Source organism: Aotus nancymaae, unplaced genomic scaffold (assembly GCF_030222135.1).
Source record: "Aotus nancymaae isolate 86718 unplaced genomic scaffold, 86718_ANA_hifiasm-v0.15.2.pri h1tg000049l, whole genome shotgun sequence".
Taxonomy (NCBI): domain Eukaryota; kingdom Metazoa; phylum Chordata; class Mammalia; order Primates; family Aotidae; genus Aotus; species Aotus nancymaae.
The window spans coordinates 30,258,625-30,277,328 of NW_026988463.1; the positions used below are offsets into that span (position 1 = coordinate 30,258,625).

General features: G+C 33.1%; 1 protein-coding gene across 1 annotated transcript in view; it reads right to left on the reverse strand.

The window, feature by feature from the left end:
- Window positions 1-376: 376 nt before the first annotated feature.
- The window catches only part of LOC105734021 (zinc finger protein 724-like), a 52,733-nt gene continuing 34,405 nt past the window's right edge, over window positions 377-18,704 (reverse strand). The window contains exon 4 of the mRNA XM_064362733.1: window positions 377-7,063. Within this exon, the coding sequence (XP_064218803.1) occupies window positions 5,592-7,063 (1,472 nt within the window). The 3' untranslated portion in view covers window positions 377-5,591. The remainder of the gene's footprint in view (window positions 7,064-18,704) is intronic.

The window sequence follows — 18,704 nt, forward strand, 5'->3', positions numbered from 1 at the left end:
AACAAGCTACAGTTACCAGTATAATATGATTCTGCTACAATTATATATATATATATATATATATATATATATATATATATATATATATATATATATCTTCCTGGAACAGTTGAGAGAGCCCTGAAATAAAGCTATTTCAAATTGTACAACAAGCTACAGTTACCAGCATAATATGATTCTGTTACAATAATATATATAAAAATATTTATATCTAATCTATATCTATCTATCTATCTATATATATATCCCTGGAACAGTTGAGAGAGCCCTGAAATAAAGCTACACTTCTACAACCAACTTATCTTTGACAAAGTCAACAGAAATAAATGAATAGGAATTAACCCAGGTGAATAAACAGCCATTTTGCTCACACAAAGCCTGTTTGGAAGTTCTCTTTATTCAAAGAACTGTTTTTCAACAAAAAGCAACATCCTAAAATCAGTAGGATTTCTATAAACACACTAACAACTATCTCAAAATGAAATTTAAAAACAATTTTATTCACAATAACTGTAGTAACTATATTTTGAAATAAATTCAACCAAAAAGTTGAAACACTTTACATTATACTCCAAAGAGCATCAAATAAAAAAATAATACACAAATGAAGAACTATTACACATTAATTGACATTAATATTGTTAAATATATCTATTATACATAAGGATCTACAGATATAATGCAACCTCTATCAAAATACTAGTAACATACTTAAAAAGGTGACAGTTCCTTAGGGAAAAGACAGTATCTTTAATAAGTGGTGTTGAGAAAACTTTATATACACATGCAAAGCAATAAAATAAGATTCTCATCTCAGAATTTAAAATAAATTAGTTACTTAAATGTAAGGCTGGAAACTCTGAAACTGCTACAAAAAATATTGACTAAAAGCCTGATAACATTAGTCTGGAAAGTGAATTTCTAAATTTAACCTCAAAATCCCAGGAACAAAAGAAAAAATGGATGAGTCAGATTATTTCAAAGTAAAAACCTGCTACACAGAATCTGATACAATCAACATTATGAGACGACTGAACAATGGGAGAAAATATTTGCAAATTTTGTGTGTGACAAGAAGATAATATAAAAAATATGCAAGAAACTCAAATGACTACAAAACAGAAAACAAATAACTATGAGAAGCAGGCTTTTCTTTTTTCAGATGGAGTCTCACTCTGTTGCCCAGGCTTGAGTACAGCAGCACAGTCTCAGTTCACTGCAACCTACACCTCCCAGGTTCAAGTGATCCTCCTGCTTCAGCTCCCCCTAGTAGCTAGGATTATAGGCATGCACCACCATGCCTGACTAATTCTTGTATTTTTAGTAGAGATGGGGTTTTGCTGTGTTGGCCAGGCTGGTTTCAAACTCTTGACCTCAGGTGATCCACCCACCTTTGCCTCCCAAAGTGCTGGGATTACAGGCATGAGCCACCATGACAAGCCCAGACTTAAATATTTTTCAAGAAAAGACATGGCCAAGAGATAAACTGGAAAATGCTCAATGTCAATTATTGTCAGAGAAAGACAAACAAAAAATACCTATGGGATATTTATAAAATTTACCTATGAGAAAAACAAAAATACTAAAACAAAAAGAAATATCTATGAGATATTTAAGTAAAATAAAAAGAAAACATTGGTAAAGATGTAAAGGAAATGCTTACACACCATTGGTTTGGATGTAAATGAGGACAACCATAAAAAAAAAAAAATAGAAATTTCTGAAAAAAAAATTAAAATTGAACTACCATATAATCCAGTAATTACACTTTTAGATATATATTCAAAATGAGAATCAAGAAATACTTGCACTTCTCTGTTGTTTGCAACACTCTTCACAGTAGCCCAAATATGGCACCAACATTTCAACATCTAATACAGAAGTGAATACAATATCCTATATATACAAAATGGAATATTTTTTACTTTTTTAAATAATTCTATTATTTTCAGTCACCTGTATTAACCTGGAAGACATTATATTTGTTGAAATAAGCCAGTCACAGAAAGACTAGTATCTCCTGATTCCACTTACAAATGTATTCTTAAAACACTTAATCTCACTGAAGTACAGAATAACATGGTGACCACCAGGTGTCAAGGTAATTAGAAGAAAAGGGAGGTTGGAAAAATGTCTGTTACATACTAATACATACATATAGTTGTCTAATACATATAGGTGTCTAATACATACTTATAGTTGTATAGAGAAAAATAATTTCAAGAGATTTATTGTACAGCTTGATGACTATAGTTCATAAAAATGTATATGTATTTTTGAAAAATGCTAAGACAATGCCATGTGGTCTCACCAGAAAAAGCTAGCACTCTTAGTTAATGCATTTATTACACAAGGCTAAGTGTTTGACAATGTATATATACTTGAAAATATCATGGTTTAAAAAATAAGTACCTGTTTCATGTCATGTTAAAAAATGTGTTTTTAGAATTTTATAGAAAGTTAACAATATTTCAAATATGATCTGTATTTGTCATAAACTTGACTGAATAGTTATAGCTTTGTGCTATTCTGTCATATGTCAATTATAACCATAGAAACTTCAATACTTAACATCATGCCCTGGACCCTGTACACTGCCTGGAAGAAGCCGATTTACTTTAGGACTTTAACGTTAAGTTTGGGGCACCTGAAGTTTCTGGTGCTAATGCTAATGAAATGAAAGACAGTAGAAAGGCAGGTGATCCCATGACTGCTGGTGGTCCCATGACTGGCCACTCTGTGAACATAGTAAACAAATTTGCATGCAGAAAAACAAAATATTTTAATTCAAAAACTAACATAATCTCCACATATTTTCCAAAGAAAATAACCAAGGAGTTGGCTACAGATAGGTGACTAAGAATAAAAACTATATGCTGAACTTCACCCCCAAATATATATATAAAATAAAAGTGAGAAATTCCTTCAAATTATAATATCAATATAAAAATTCAAATATAAAATCTACAGAGTTATTTTACTATTTGGCAATCTGTAACATTCACATTTAAATATAGAGATTTTGCATGAAAACATAAGTTGTGCCATAAGCGTATCATGAAACATTAAAAATTTATTACCATTAACTGTTAGAAATTTAATTATAAAGATATATTTCATATTTGACACACTTTCTGTAAGAATCTTTTAAAATTTCTTTTACAAAAAAATGCTAAGTAATTTAATTCTCTCCCCCTGTGAATAGTGTATACCCTTTATCTGATGTCAAAGTTATATTGACAAGCAAACTCTCCATTTAAAATCAACTTTTACTGCATTAAAAGTTTCAGGCCAGGCACAGTGTATCATGTCTGTAATCTCACCACTTTGGGAGACCAAGGTGGGTGGATCACCTGAGTTTGGGAGTTTAAGACCAGCCTGACCAACATGGAAAAACCCCACCTCTACTAAAAATGCAAAATTAGCTGGGCATTTTGGTGCATGTTTACAATCCCAGCTACTTGGGAGGCTAAGGTAGAAGAAAAACCCAGGAGGCAGAGGTTTTGATGGGCAGAGATCATGCCCTTGCACTCCAGCCTGGGCAACAAGAGAAATACTTCATCTCGAGGAAAAAAAAAACAAAAACAGAAACAATTTTCTCATCAAAATCTACAAAGTACCATGTGAAATGACATGACATAAAAATGAAAGTGAGAAAACTGTAGCCATAACACAGAAAAAGAACGTCAGTGATGTATATATAGTTAAAATACACATAAGAAGACAAACAAAACTGAAGATAATCAGAAAAAAAAAAGAAGTAGAAATTATCTTTAAATTCAGCAAGTGTCTGCTCTGCAGCCTGGAAAATAATGTTGTCTCCACATGAAGAAGCAACATTATTTCTTTACCATTGATATTTTCCATATCTGACTTGAGCTGGCAAACTAACTCCAGCAAAAATACTTATGGCTTATTATGGAGCATCTGTTACATGAGAAACAGTATCATGTTTGTTTGCTACATTTATATATGAAAACATTCTCACTGGGTACAGTGGCTCACACCTGTAATCCCAGCACTTCTGGAGGCTGAGGGTTGGATCAACTAGGTAAGGAGTTCAAGATCAGCTTGTCCAACATTGCAAAACCCCATCTCCACTAAAAATACAAAAATTAAGTTGATGCCATGGCAGGCACTTTTAATCCCAGATACTTGGGAGGCTGAGACAAGAATTTCTTGAACTTAGGAGGTGGAGGTTGCAGTAAACTGAAATTGAGCCACTGTCCTTCAGTCTGGGTGACAGATCGAGACTCCAGCTCAAAGAAAACCCAGAAAGAAAAACTCAAAATCCTCATGATTCATGAAGCCTCCCAAGTAATTCCCTGAATAAACTGGCTTAACAGATAAATGTACTTATGCCAATTATAAAAATTTAAAGGATCAATAACTAAAGAACAGTAGGCTTATAGAGATTTCTCCAATTGGAAACAATAAAATGCTCTAAAAACAAAACAAATAAAAAAACATGAATTAGGAAATTACATCTAAAAATTATTTTGTCTGCCCTAATACATTTTATGAAAATTATCTACTAACTGGGTTACAATGAATACTTTTTATACTGTAAAACAAAAAGCTAATTAAAAGAAACAGGAAAAGTATGGGTCTGTATAATAATGAATTAAATAAAAAATAGAGTATAGATTTGCATTCATCATTCTTGAGGTTTTTAGTTTTCTAGTAAACTAGTCACCGTATTAATTTGTTTTGTTTCAATATTGCTCTTTGTCTGAAAATTGGTAAACCTCATACACACAAAAACACTTACTTTACAATTATATTACACTTAAGACATTTCATTAGACTAACATGTATATATTTAACTGTATGTGAATCAAAACTAAAAGTCTGTATGTGTAGGCAGTTCACATGTTTAAAGAAAAATATATAACAAATTTTTAAAATACTTGAGACATAGAAACATATGAATTTTATTTATATTTCTATATAATTTTTATTATGACCATAAAAATACAATATGCCACATGAAGTAAATTGTGAGTTGATTATTGACTTTCCAAAAATAAATCTGTGAAGTTTGTAAATGAAAAAAGTATCCTTTGAATGCAACTACAACTCTCCAATTTTGTTAAAGTTATATAGAAATAATTTATCTAACAACTTCAGTTTTCAATAATTTCTACACTCAACATTCCAATTTAGTGTAATGCCTGAAGGGTCAGTGTCTTAGTTTTTTCTATTGTGAATTATTGATGTAAACATAGACTTAATTTTGAAGTAAATGTTGTTTTCATAGTTACTGCATCTGTAAACATATATTTTATGATGAACTCTCTTCAATATGAAGTTGCTTATGGTTAGTGTTGAGGGCTGCTAAAAAGCTTTCCCATATGCTGTAGTATGAATTATTTTATGTTTATTAAGTGCTGAGGAGTCACAAAAGCCTTTGCCACATTCTTCACATTTGTATAGGGTTTCTCTTCAGCACAGATTCTAATGTTCAGTAAGATTAATAATACACAAATGCCTTTGCCACACTGTTCACATTTGCAGGATTTCTCTCCATTATTAATTGTCTAACGTTTAGTAAAGTTTGAGAAATGGATAAAAGCTTTGACACACTCTTCTCATTTGAAGGGTCTCTCTCCACTATGAATTCTCTTATGTCTAGTAAGGTTTGAGGACTGGTTAAAAGCTCTGTCACATTCTTCGCATTTGTAGGGTTTCTCTCCACTATGAATTCTCTTATGTATAGTAAGGTTTGAGGACCAGGTAAAAGCTTTACCACATTCTTCACATTTGTAGGGTTTCTCTCCACTATGAATTCCCTTATGTTTAGTAAGGTGTGAGGACCGGTTAAAAGCTTTGCGATAGTCTTCACATTTGTAGAGTTTCTCTCCACTATGAATTCTCTTATGTCTAGTAAGGTGTGAGGACTCGTTAAAAGCTCTGTCACATTCTTCACATTTGTAGGGTTTCTCTCCACTATGAATTCTCTTATGTGCAGTAAGGTTTGAGGACCAGTTAAAAGCTTTACCACATTCTTCACATTTGTAGAGTTTCTCTCCACTATGAATTCTCTTATGTTGAGTAAGGTGTGAGGACCAGTTAAAAGCTTTGCCACAGTCTTCACATTTGTAGAGTTTCTCTCCACTATGAATTCTCTTATGTTGAGTAAGGTGTGAGGACCGGTTAAAAGCTTTGCCACATTCTTCACATTTGTAGGGTTTCTCTCCACTATGAATTCTCTTATGTTTAGTAAGGTCTGAGGACCAGTTAAAAGCTTTGTCACATTCTTCACATTTGTAGGGTTTCTCTCCACTATGAATTCTCTTATGTGTAGTAAGGGTTGATGAAAGGTTAAAAGCTTTGCCACATTCTTCACATTTGTAGGGTTTCTCTCCACTATGAATTCTCTTATGTTGAGAAAGGTTTGAGGACAGGTTAAAAGCTTTGCCACATTCTTCACATTTGTAGGGTTTTTCTCCAATATGAATTCTCTTATGTTGAGTAAGGCATGAGGACCAGTTAAAAGCTTTGTCACATTCTTCACATTTGTAGGGTTTCTTTCTAGGATGAATTCTATGTCTAGTAAGGTGTGAGAACTTGTTAAAATCTCTGCCACATACTTCACATTTGTAGGATTTCTCTCCACTATGAATTCTCTTATGTTTAGTAAGGTGTGAGGACTGGTTAAAGGCTCTGCCACATTCTTCACATTTGTAGAAATTCACTCTAGTATGAATTCTTTTATGTTGAATTAGATGTAAAAACATGCAAAATGATTTGTCACATTTTTCACATTTATAAGCATTCTTTTTAGCACGTCTTCTCTTAGATTTATTTGAATATGAAAATATTTGAAAGACATTTACATATTTATAACATAGAAATGTTTTGCTCTGGGTAGCTGTCAAACATTTTTGAAGTTTACTATAAACTCTTTTGTGCATTTTACAATCATCCACACTTTCACAGTCTTTTCTTAGTGGTAAATTTTCATCCCCACAGTTTCCATATCTTCTCATTATCACTTTTTGAAATGTTTTTTTTATATCCTGCTCTAGCCAAAGGTCTTGGGCAAAATAAGAACACATAGCTGAAAAGAAAATAAAAATAACAAATTACTTCACTTGCTAGACTAAGATTTGTATACTCTATATATCTAACCTATAAAATTATGCAAACTGCATGAGCAAGATGGCATAAAAAAGCACCACAGGACCTACTTCCTTTATAGACATCTAAATTCAACAAAAACATACTGATGAAAACACATTTGTGGAAGATTTATAAATAAGTTACTTGTGTGCAGTACCCCAGGTGAGCACAATGCAAAGAATCACATAGAAAAATAATTCTGTTACACTTATCCAGCAGAGCTCTTCCTGCTCCCAAAACAGAATATAGTGCCTTTAGAAGTAAACTGCCAACTTGTTTTTCAATTTTACCAAAATAAATAAATAAATAAAATAAACCCCAAAAAAGTAGTGACACATACATTTCTATTTCTAACTTCTAAGAGTCTTTTCACAAACTGGTTTCTGTCTTCCATGGCATTAAATACTAAAGAAAGTGGTGGCTAATATGGTTTGGTTCTCTATTTCCACTTAAACCTCATTTTGAATTGTAGATTTTGTAATTCTCACTAGTTGTGGAAGAAACCAGGTGGGGAGTAATGGAATTATGGGTAGGGGTATATCCTATGTTGTTCTTGTGACAGGAGTCTCACAAAATCTAATAGTTTTTATAAAAGAGAGTTCCTCTGCCCATGCCCCTTCTCTGACTGCCACCATGTAAGATGCCACTTTGCTTTGTCTTTATTTTCTGCCACAATTATGAACCCTCCTTAGCCATGTTGAACAGTGAGTCCATTGAAAGTTTTTTCTTTATAAATTACATAGTCTTGGGTATGTCTTTTTGGCAGCATGAAAGCAGACTACTATAATAGCATTTTTTGGAATGACAGTTTGAATCTGCTAAGATCTAAAATAGATGCTACAGCAGTAGAGAGACTGCAGTACTACAGAGAGAAAACACATGTAGCAAACAAGGGCTGGCCATTAAGCAGAAACACTAATAAATTTCTTTAACTAAAAATAAACACAAATTTTCAGATAATATACATCCTAAGAACATATCTGAGAAATTCCCAGAATCTCTGGCTAAAACAATAGGTTTTAATGTATGCCAGAAAAAAAAGGCTACATTTCAAAGACTATGAGAGGTAGATTTTTTTAAATGTCCAAATCTCAATCAAAAATTACAATGAATAGAAAATATTACAGCAAAATAGCCCCATATAAAAATTATAAACTGTTCAGAAAGGAAACATAAAAAATGAAGATGTATAAACTAATTTTTTAAAATTTAAATAAATTAAATAATAGTGAGAAAGAGGAACACAGACAACTATTAAAAATTTAAAAATTAGAATAAGCACAAAAATATTTAAAATATCAAAAAGTTGTAAAAGCTAAACATGCAAAAAGAAATAACTAAAAAATTCTAGAAGAAAAAATAATGTAAAAAGGTAGAAGCTCAATAAAACAAACTGGGATATGCACATAGATATTTATAACAAACACATATATAAATACAATTTCAAAAGTCACAAATGAAAAGAAAATCTTGCATGCTGCAAGAGAAAAGTGATGTGTCATTTACAAGCATAGTCTTATAAAATAACCAGTGAGTTTGCCAAAAAATTTGCAGGCAAGAAGGAAACTCTGTGTTACAGTCAAAATCCTCAAAAAAAAAAAAAAAAAAAAAAATGTTAAGTGAGAATACTATCAACAGCAAAACTTCTACAGAAATTAAAATATTAAAAAAAACCTTCCAAAATAACTACATTCTGAGAAAGTATATTGGCACAGCATGTGTGCTATATATCGAAGATGATAAAATGAATTTCTTTCACTGAAAATAACATAATTCAAAAAGGAACACTTAATTATTTGAAAATACATTGTTCTGGAAAAGATATGCACATACAAAAAAATTGAATTCCTTAGCATTATCATGATAGTGCAAGAAAATTTATTCTTTAAAATTTGTAAGGCCGGGCATGGTGGCTCATGCCTATAATCCCAGCACTTTGGGAGGTCAAGAGATCGAGACCATCCTGGTCAATATGGTGAAACCCGATCTCTACTAAAAATACAAAAATTAGCTCGGTATGGTGGTGCATGCCTGTAGTCCCAGCTACTCGGGAGGCTGAGGCAGAAGAATTGCTTGAATCCAGGAGGCGGAGGTTGCGGTGAGCCAAGATCGTGCCATTGCACTCCAGCCTGGGTAACAAGAGTGAAAACTCCGTCTCAAAAAATAAAATAAAATAAAATAAAATTTGCAAAAGCATAGAAATTTTTATAAACATCTGTTAATACATGTACAACATAAAAAGATATAATTAGTAATATAAATAACAAATGAGAGCAAATGTAATGAGGAATACTTGCTTGCAACTGAAGTTATTTTTTTATAAGATTAAAGTATATTGTTGCATCTTTTAGAGGTTTTATGTAATCCCCAAGTTAACACAAAGAAAATATCTGTATAGATACATGAAAGAAAATAAGAAAGTGAAAGCATATTAATACAGAAATTAAAAAGAGACAAAGGAAGACTAGAAAGAGAAGAAATGAGGAAGAAAGATACAAGAAACAAATAAAGCAATAAAATAACATTAGTAAGTCTATTTAAGAAAATTATATTTATGTATATTCACACACACATATATAATTAACTTTCCAATCAAGAGACATACTTTCAATAATGAGATTTACGAAACATACTTTAAAAAACAACACCCAGCCTGCCTTTCTATAAGTCAGTTCAGATTTTATGACAGGAAAAAAAAAACAAAACAAATCTGAAAGTGTCAAAATAGTAGATGTTCCATGCAAATATTAACCAACTGAGAGTAGAACAGGTCAAAATAATATATGAGCTATATTTTAAGTCAAAAATTGTCATATTTTTAAAAATTTACTTTAAGTCCAAACTCCAAAGATACAAAGAAAGATATTAAGTAATAACATATTCATTCACTGGGAACCTATGACACATTTCTATGTACATTTATTTGTGTGTGTGTGTGTGTGTTGTGTGTCTCACATTAAGGTTCCAAGTATATAAAGAAAATATTGACAAAACTGAAGAATCACAGAGCATATATAAGTACAGTAGGATATTTCAATACCCCACATTCTATAATAAAAATAAAACAAGACAGAATATTAGTAAAGAAAAAGAGGACTTGAAGGCAGTATAAAACAATTATTCCTCACAGAGGTATAGAGAACACTCCTCTACAAAATCAGGATACACTCATCTTTATAACTCATACAACATTCTCCTTCCTAGGCCACCTCTTAGGCCAAAAACAAACAAACAAAAGTCATAACAAGTAACACAAGAGAGCAAAATTTTTAAAACTAATATCATCAAATATCATTTAAAACAAATATCAAAATGGAATGAGAGTTTAAAACAACAATAAAAACTGAAAAATTCACAAATATATAGAAATTAAGCAATAAACTGTTTAACATGCTGTTGTTCAAAGGTGGAAATAACTAATATTGTAAAGATGTCCATACTGCTCAATGTACTCTACAAATTTAATGCAATGCTGTTGGAATTTCACATTGCATTCTTGAAGCCATGCAAATTTCTGTCACCAAATCATTCAGTAGGTATCATTTAAAATATAAAAATACTAAATATTACTTGGTTTTCAAAAACTAGAAAATATTCTAACAACTATAAATTTTATTTGCATTATGCAAATAAAATAAGCCAGCCAGAAAAATGAAGAGATTGTGTAAGATACAGAAAGCAGTTGCACTCTCAGAAACAGAAAACAGAGTGGTGTTTGAAAAATTCCAGGAAATGAGACAAATTTATGTTATGTAATGTGTATTGAGATTTAGCTTTGCAAGATAAAAATTCTAGCAATATGTAGCATAACAATGTCAATGTAATTAACAGGACTAGAATGAATATTTAATAATATTGTATTGTAAATTTTGTTGTGTGGTATTAACAAGTAAAAATGAACAATGACTGGAACACATTCAGATATATAATAGTTTTCAAATTATCTTCAAATCTAAGATTTTCTCCTGGCCAGGTGCAATGGCTCACACCTGTAATCCCAGTACTTTGGGAGGCTGAGGCAGGTGGATCATGAGGTCAGTAGATTGAGACCATCCTGGCCAACATGGTGAAACTCCATCTCTATGAAAATATAAAAAATTAGCTGGGTGTGGTGGCAGTACTTGTAGTCCCAGGTACTCCAGAGGCTGAGGCAGGGGAATTGCTTGAACCTAGGAGGCAGAGGTTGCAGTGAAGCTGAGATTGCACCACAGCACTCCAGCCTGGTGACAGGGAAAGACTCTGTCAAAAAAAAAAAAAATTCTTCCACACAAAAATAATACAGATTCACTGATAGATGTTGAAATTTTTTTTAAAAAAATGATAAATCAGTGAGATAGGGTTAAATAATCATTCACAATAAACATAACAAATACACAAATCATAAAAAAAAAAAGCAGGGATAATATTTATCCAGGCAAAAACACATAAGAGATCATTATATTGGCAATAGAAATATGGCTCATTCATATTTGATGCTGCTCCACATTGTCTTAAATTATAAAGAGTTAAATATTGTCATATACAATTATAAACATGATTAATAATATAACATAATTATAAAAACATTGTCATATACAATTATAAATTGTGGTTATAATCATAACACAATTAACTGGTGTGAGATGACATATCCTAAAATATATAATACAAAAATATAAAACTCTGAAACAAAATTAAAAATGGAATGAAAAACTGGACATCAAGTAGATGAATATATTCATAAAAGGAATTTTAGAAGAACATAAGAAAAAGGTAATACATAGCTTACTTGAAAACAAATAAGTCAAACAACTTCCCAAATTTTGATGCAATAAAAAAATTTCTTACCACTAATACTTAATAAATTATTTTACTTCTAAAAGAAGATATAAATAAATAATTTCCAAAATAAAAGGTGAGAGTGTTCATCATTACTACCATAGTCCTAACTCTGCATAGAAAAAAAAAAAGAAAGAAATGCTAAAATGATCCATTTGTTGAAAAATAAACTGATACTGAACAGCATCATAAAACCACATACATATATAAAGCTCTCTATTAGATGTAAACATACACACATATAGAAGTCTTTACTATTGTAATCATGGTGCATAAAACTCTTAAGGTTGTACAGAATATGATAAACAAAATACAAGTCTGCATAAATCTGCTAATAGATATACAATATGAAATAATTTTAAAATCAACACACTGGAAAATACAGAAGTATACTTTTTGTATTCAATTGAGGTTGTTATGAGATTAAAATATCTTTTTTTAACTTAAGATGTTTTATGAAATTTCCATATTTTAAGATCGTTACAAAAGAAATACTTATAAAAATATGCAAAACAAACAAACAAAAAAAATCACCGCAAAATTAAAATAAAGATTAAGGCAGCAAAACAGAAAATGAGAAAATATATCTACAAAAAACACAAAAACAGTGAGAATAAAACTGGTAATACCAACTGCACTTTCTTCTTTTTCTTTCTTTCTTTTTCTTTTTTTTTTTTTGAGATGGAGACTTGCTCTGATGCTCAGACTGGATTGTCACTCTGTTGCCCAGGCTGGAATGCTGTGGTGCAATCTTGGCTCACTGCAACATCCGCCACCCAGGTTCAAGCAATTCTTCTGCCTCAGCCTCCTGAGTAGCTGTGATTACAGGTGCCTGCCACCATACCCATATAATTTTTTTGTATTTTAGTAGAGACTGGGTTTCACCATGTTTGACATGCTGGTCTCAAACTCCTGACCTCGTGATTCACCTGCCTCGGCCTCAAAAAGTGCTGGGATTACAGGTGTGAGCCACCACATCTGGCCATTGACTGCATTTTTAAAGCAATAAAATAAAATACAAATTAATTAAACTACTTAATAAAAAGAAATGTAATTCCAGAACTTTGGGAGTACAAGGTGAACTAAACACTTCATCCCAGGAATTCAAGCCTAGCTTGCACAAAACAAAAAACTCAGAGTAACATTTTAGACTGCATTAATTACTTTGCATATAGAGGAATACCTAAAAGTGGACAATTTATAAAGAAAAAAAGGTTTATTTGGCGGACAAGTCAGCAGACTGTACAAGAAGTGTGTGCCACCATCTGCTTCTGGCGAGGGTCTCGGGAAGCTTACAATCATGCTGGCAGACAAAGAGTAACTGGACATATCACATGATAAGAGACACAGAAAGTGTGAAGTAGCCATGTTGTTTTAAGGAACCAGCTCTCACTTGAATTAATGGAGTGTAAACTTATGATTACCAAGAGTATGGTATCAAGCCATTCATGAGAAACTTACCCCATGACCCAAACACCTCTGACCCACTATGACCCAAACACCTCTGATCCCCTATGACCCAAACACTTCCCACCAGGTTCCACATCCAACACTGAGGATTATAATGCAGGATAAAATTTGGAGAACATGGACATTCGTACCACATGATAAACCATCCATACCATATAATAAAAATAAAAAAGTTTTGTACTTTCCAGTCAAAAGCAAAGGAATACATAATATTCTTACTTGTACCTGGTGTGCTCTGTTAGGACACATAACATGTCTTATTAAATTGAATAATACTCACTAAGTGCAGTGGCTCATGCCTATAATTCCAACACTTTGAGAGACCAAGTTAAAAGGATCACTTGGGGCCAGAAGTTTGAGACCAGCATGGCTAAAATAATGAGATCTTGTCACTGCACATAATAAAAAAATGAGCTAGTGCATGTCTGTACTCCAAACTACTTGGGAGACTGAGGTAGGAAGGATCACTTGGGCCAGGGAGGTTGAGGCTGCAGTGAACCAAAATCATACCACTGTACTCTGACCTGGGAAACAGAGTAACAACAGCAACAACAAATAATAAACAACAACAAATAAATGTAAGACTGTATTGGTACATTTTCACATTGCTGATAAAGAACTACCCGGGGTGGGGGGGAGTTTAATTGCACTTAGAATTTCACGTGGCTGGGGAGGCCTCAGAATCATGGCAGGAGATGAAAGGTACTTCTTACATTGTGGCAGCAAGAGAAAATGAGAAAGATGCAAAAGCAGAAACCCTGATAAACCATTAGATCTCATGAGACTTGATCATCACCACAAGAACAGAACAAGGGAAACTGTCCCCCTGATTAAAATGATCTCCCACCAGGTCTCTCCTACAACATGTCAAAATTATGGGGTGCAATTCAAAATGAAATTTGGGTGGGGACAGAAATCCAAACCATATCAAAGACTGAAATAATACACTTATGCTTTGTGACCAAAACTGAATGTAACTAGGAATTAATAGCAAAAGTAAAACTGGCAAATCAAAAGCCATATGAAATTAAAACACACTCTTCAAAATATTCTTGCTCAATAGTCAAAAACTTAAATTTTTGAAGATGTTAATACAACACACGGTGATATACAAATGTAATATAATTTCTATAAATATCCCAATCACAATTTTTTACAAGAATATTGGTTGAAATTTTTTTTTTTTTTTTTTTTTTTTTTTTTTGAGACGGAGTTTCGCTCTTGATACCCAGGCTGGAGCGCAATGGCGCGATCTCGGCTCACCGCAATCTCCGCCTCCTGGGTTCGGGCAATTCTCCTGCCTCAGCCTCCTGAGTAGCTGGGATTACAGGCACGCGCCACCGTGCCCAGCTAATTTTTTGTATTAGTAGAGACGGGGTTTCACCATGTTGACCAGGATGGTCTCGATCTCTTGACCTCGTGATCCACCCGCCTCGGCCTCCCAAAGTGCTGGGATTACAGGCTTGAGCCACCGCGCCCGGCCAAATTTTAAAATTTGATTATGAACTATAGCAAACACCCATGAAAATTAACGAAGAGGCATTAGACTTCCTGATTTGAAAATACATTAAAAGCTACAATAACAAAAACAATGTGGTACTAACATAAAGACAGATAAACAGATGAAAGAACAGAATAGAGAGCTCAGAAATAAACTGTTTTGTATACGATCTAATAATCTTCCACCATGTTGCCATGACCACACAATAAAGTGAAATAATATTTTATCAAATTTGAGTAATAATTAGATTTTATAATCAAAATATAATGTTGGAAACTAAAAATCTATACTGATAAAATCAAGTTGGATCATTTTCTTGAGCCATATACAAAAATAGTTTAAATAAAATACTTAGACACAATAAAATAACAAATCTCTTAGAAACAAAATAAGGGAAAGACATGACATTGGTCTTGGCACCATTTTCTTAGATATAACATTAAATGCAAGACCAACAAAGAAAAGAACAGAAATATTTAACTACATTATAATTCAATATTTCTGTACACCAAAGAAAACATTCAATGGAGTGACAATACCTTTTAGAAAATGAGTGAAAATATTTACTAATCACATGTGATAGGAGTTAATATTCAGAATATATAAGCAACTGTTAAAATTTAAAACAGTTGAATAACTAGATTTAGAAATGGACACATAATTTAAACAGAAAGATGCATTTGAGAGGATATTTAAAAATTAGTAATTTGTAGAGAAATGGATAAAAATTATAATGAAAACTGAAATAACCTCACACCAATTAGAATGGCCATTATAAATCTTTAAAAAGCAGCAAACCCATTGATGATGCAATATAAATGCAACATATGCTGATTGTTGGTGGAAGATAAAAATATAGCCATCATTTAAAAATGTTATAAATGTTTCTCAAATAATTAAACATGAAAGTATCACCAAATGCAGAAATTCCAATTATGAATCTATATCCAAAGTATGCAACTCAGGACCTGGAAGATATTTAACCATCTATGTTTATTGAACCAGTATTCACAAAACCAAAAGGTGGAAGCAACTCAGTTGTTTTTTGATTTATATACACACCACAAAATATAACATATACATACAGTGGAATATTATTTAGCCTTAAAAAAACTTGTCACATTTAAAAAACTTGTCAGATTTTAAGATAAACCTTGAGAATAGTATATTACCTAAACTAAGCCAGTAACAAAACAATGAATAGTATATGATACCCCTTATATGAGATATGTCAAGCAGTCACATTTATAAAAACAGAAAGGGGAAGAATGTTTCTCAAGGGCTGAAAGGAGGGTAAAATGGGCAGTTGTTACTTAACAGGTTTTGAGTTTTCATTTTACAAACGTAAAATTTCTTGAAGCTTTTTGAATAACAAACAATGTGAATATACTTAACATGCCAGAAGTGAACAGTGTTTTTGTTTGTTTGTTTGTTTGCTTGTTTGTTTTGTTTTCAAAGACAGGGTAAGGCCAGGTGCAGTGGCTCATGCCTGGAATCCCAGCAATCTGGGAGGTCAAGGCGGGTGGATTGCCTGAGGTTGGGAGTTCAAGACCAGCCTGATCAACATGGAGAAATCCTGTCTCTACTAAAAATACAAAATTAGCTGGGCATGGTGGTACAAGCCTGTTAACCCAACTACTCAGGAGGCTAGGGCATGGGAATCACTTGGACCCAGGAGGCAGAGATTGCAGTGAGCCAAGATCACACCATTGCACTCCAGCCCGGGCAACAAAAAAGAAACTCCATCTGAAAAACAAAAACAAATAAATAAAGATAGGATATCACTCTGTCATCCAAGATTCCAAGATGAAGTTCAATGGCACAATTATGGCTCAACGTAGCCTGACACCTTCAGGCTCAAGTAATTCTGCCCCATCAATCTCCCAAGTTGCTGGGACCACAATCCCAGCCATGCCTGGCTATTTTTAATTTTTTCTTGCAGAGAGGGATTCTTTAAATGTTTACCAGCCTGGTCTCAATCTTTTGGGGTCAAGCACTTAAATCAAATACCGTGAAAATAATAAAGCTATGATGCCTTTTACCTCATGGCTACCACTCTAGTGGGATGGTTAGCACACGAAAGTGTGGTCTTATAAATCTCATAGTAGGCCATTGCCTCTGGGAGGAAAACATAAAATGACACCAGTTCCAACCTAAAGTCAGAGACGTCTGGCACTCTAAGATTGGATCCCAAAAGGGGACACCCCTGGCACAGATTCTGAGGTCTAGTAGTAAACCTTACTTCGAATTGTCTCTCAGGCTGGGCACGGTGTCTTATGCCTGTAATCCCAGCTATTTGGGAGGCTGAGGCAGGAGAATTGCTTAAACCCAGGAGGCAGAGGTTGCAATGAGCTGAGATTGCACCATTGCATTCCAGCCTAGGCAACAAGAGTGAAACTCCATCTCAAAAAAAAAAAATTCTTACATTTGAATTACCACTCCACCCCAAACACTGTATGAAATGTAGAGTTTACCACTGAATGGGAAAGTGAAACGGCATTGTATGTATATAGGCTTTTATGCTGTGGTTCTAAGCAGTGGGTGTAGTTAGCATGTGATACTCTCCTTTGGTGCTGTTTGGTCCCAGAGTTCCTTGGAGTCTGGAGAGGTTGGGCCTTTAAACTGCCTTACCCAAAATTTTGGTTCACAGCATTTATTGGATTAGCTATTGGGCCAAACCAAATAAAACCAGTGAGATTGTACTGCTATGTCATGGCTAGGGTTCCAAGCTATTAGATCTTAGTTTGTGTGTACACATGTCTAGATGTGTTTGTTTATATACTTATTGTTAAATGTTGTGTCTACCAAATTGGTCTGTAAGTAAGAGTGCTCATGTAAGTAAGTGTAAGCAATTTTTTTCTTTCTTTCTTATTTTATTTTATTTTTTTGGAGACAGATTCTCACTCTGTTGCCCAGGTCTGAGTGCAGTGGTTCTATTTCAGCTGACTGCGACCTCCACCTCCCTAGTTCAAGGGATTCTCCTGTCTCAGCCTCCTTCATAGCTGGCATTATAGGTATGCCACCACACCCAGATTATTTTGTATTTTTAGTAGAGATAGAGTTTCCCCATCTCTACTAAAATTAGCCAGGCTAATCTTGAAATTCTGACCTGAGGTGATCTGCCCACCTTGGCCTCCCAAAGTATTGGGATTAAAGGCATGAGTCAATGCACCCAGCCAGCAATTTTTAAATACATGTGACTTAAATATAACTTAAGTAAATAAGCTAGCTTTAAAATTATTGCTAAAATCAAATAGAAATGTCTATAAAATGTAGATGTACTTTTCAAATTATGCAAGTAAGAAACTAGGTTGGTTAAATGCTTCAAGGTCACTAACTGGTTATTTGGACTTTTAAATTTGTTTGACTTTCCTACTTTACAGGTTGGTAAGAGCTGGAAACATATGCCATGTCCCTAGCTATGCCAGAAACAGTCAAACCTGATCTGCACCTAAGTATGTAAAACTGAAATAACTTACCAGGTATTTCACCAAAATTAAGGATTGTTAACAGTTGCCATTATAACATGTAATGAGACTACTGAAAACAGATTTGCATGCAAGATGTTTAAAGAAAGTGAACTATGTCTTTAATGAAAGACTGTAAGAAGGTGTGAAAATGCAAATTTTTGCCTAGTTTAGAGAGTTAAAGGATTGTTCTTAAATAAGATAAACCTAAAGGCTTAAACAAGTTATGGAAAGTGTGTAAAAATTATAAAGAGGATCTATGTGTCCACATATTGATTAAATTCAATAAAATATTAATTTGGTTTTTCCATAAATTGAACATT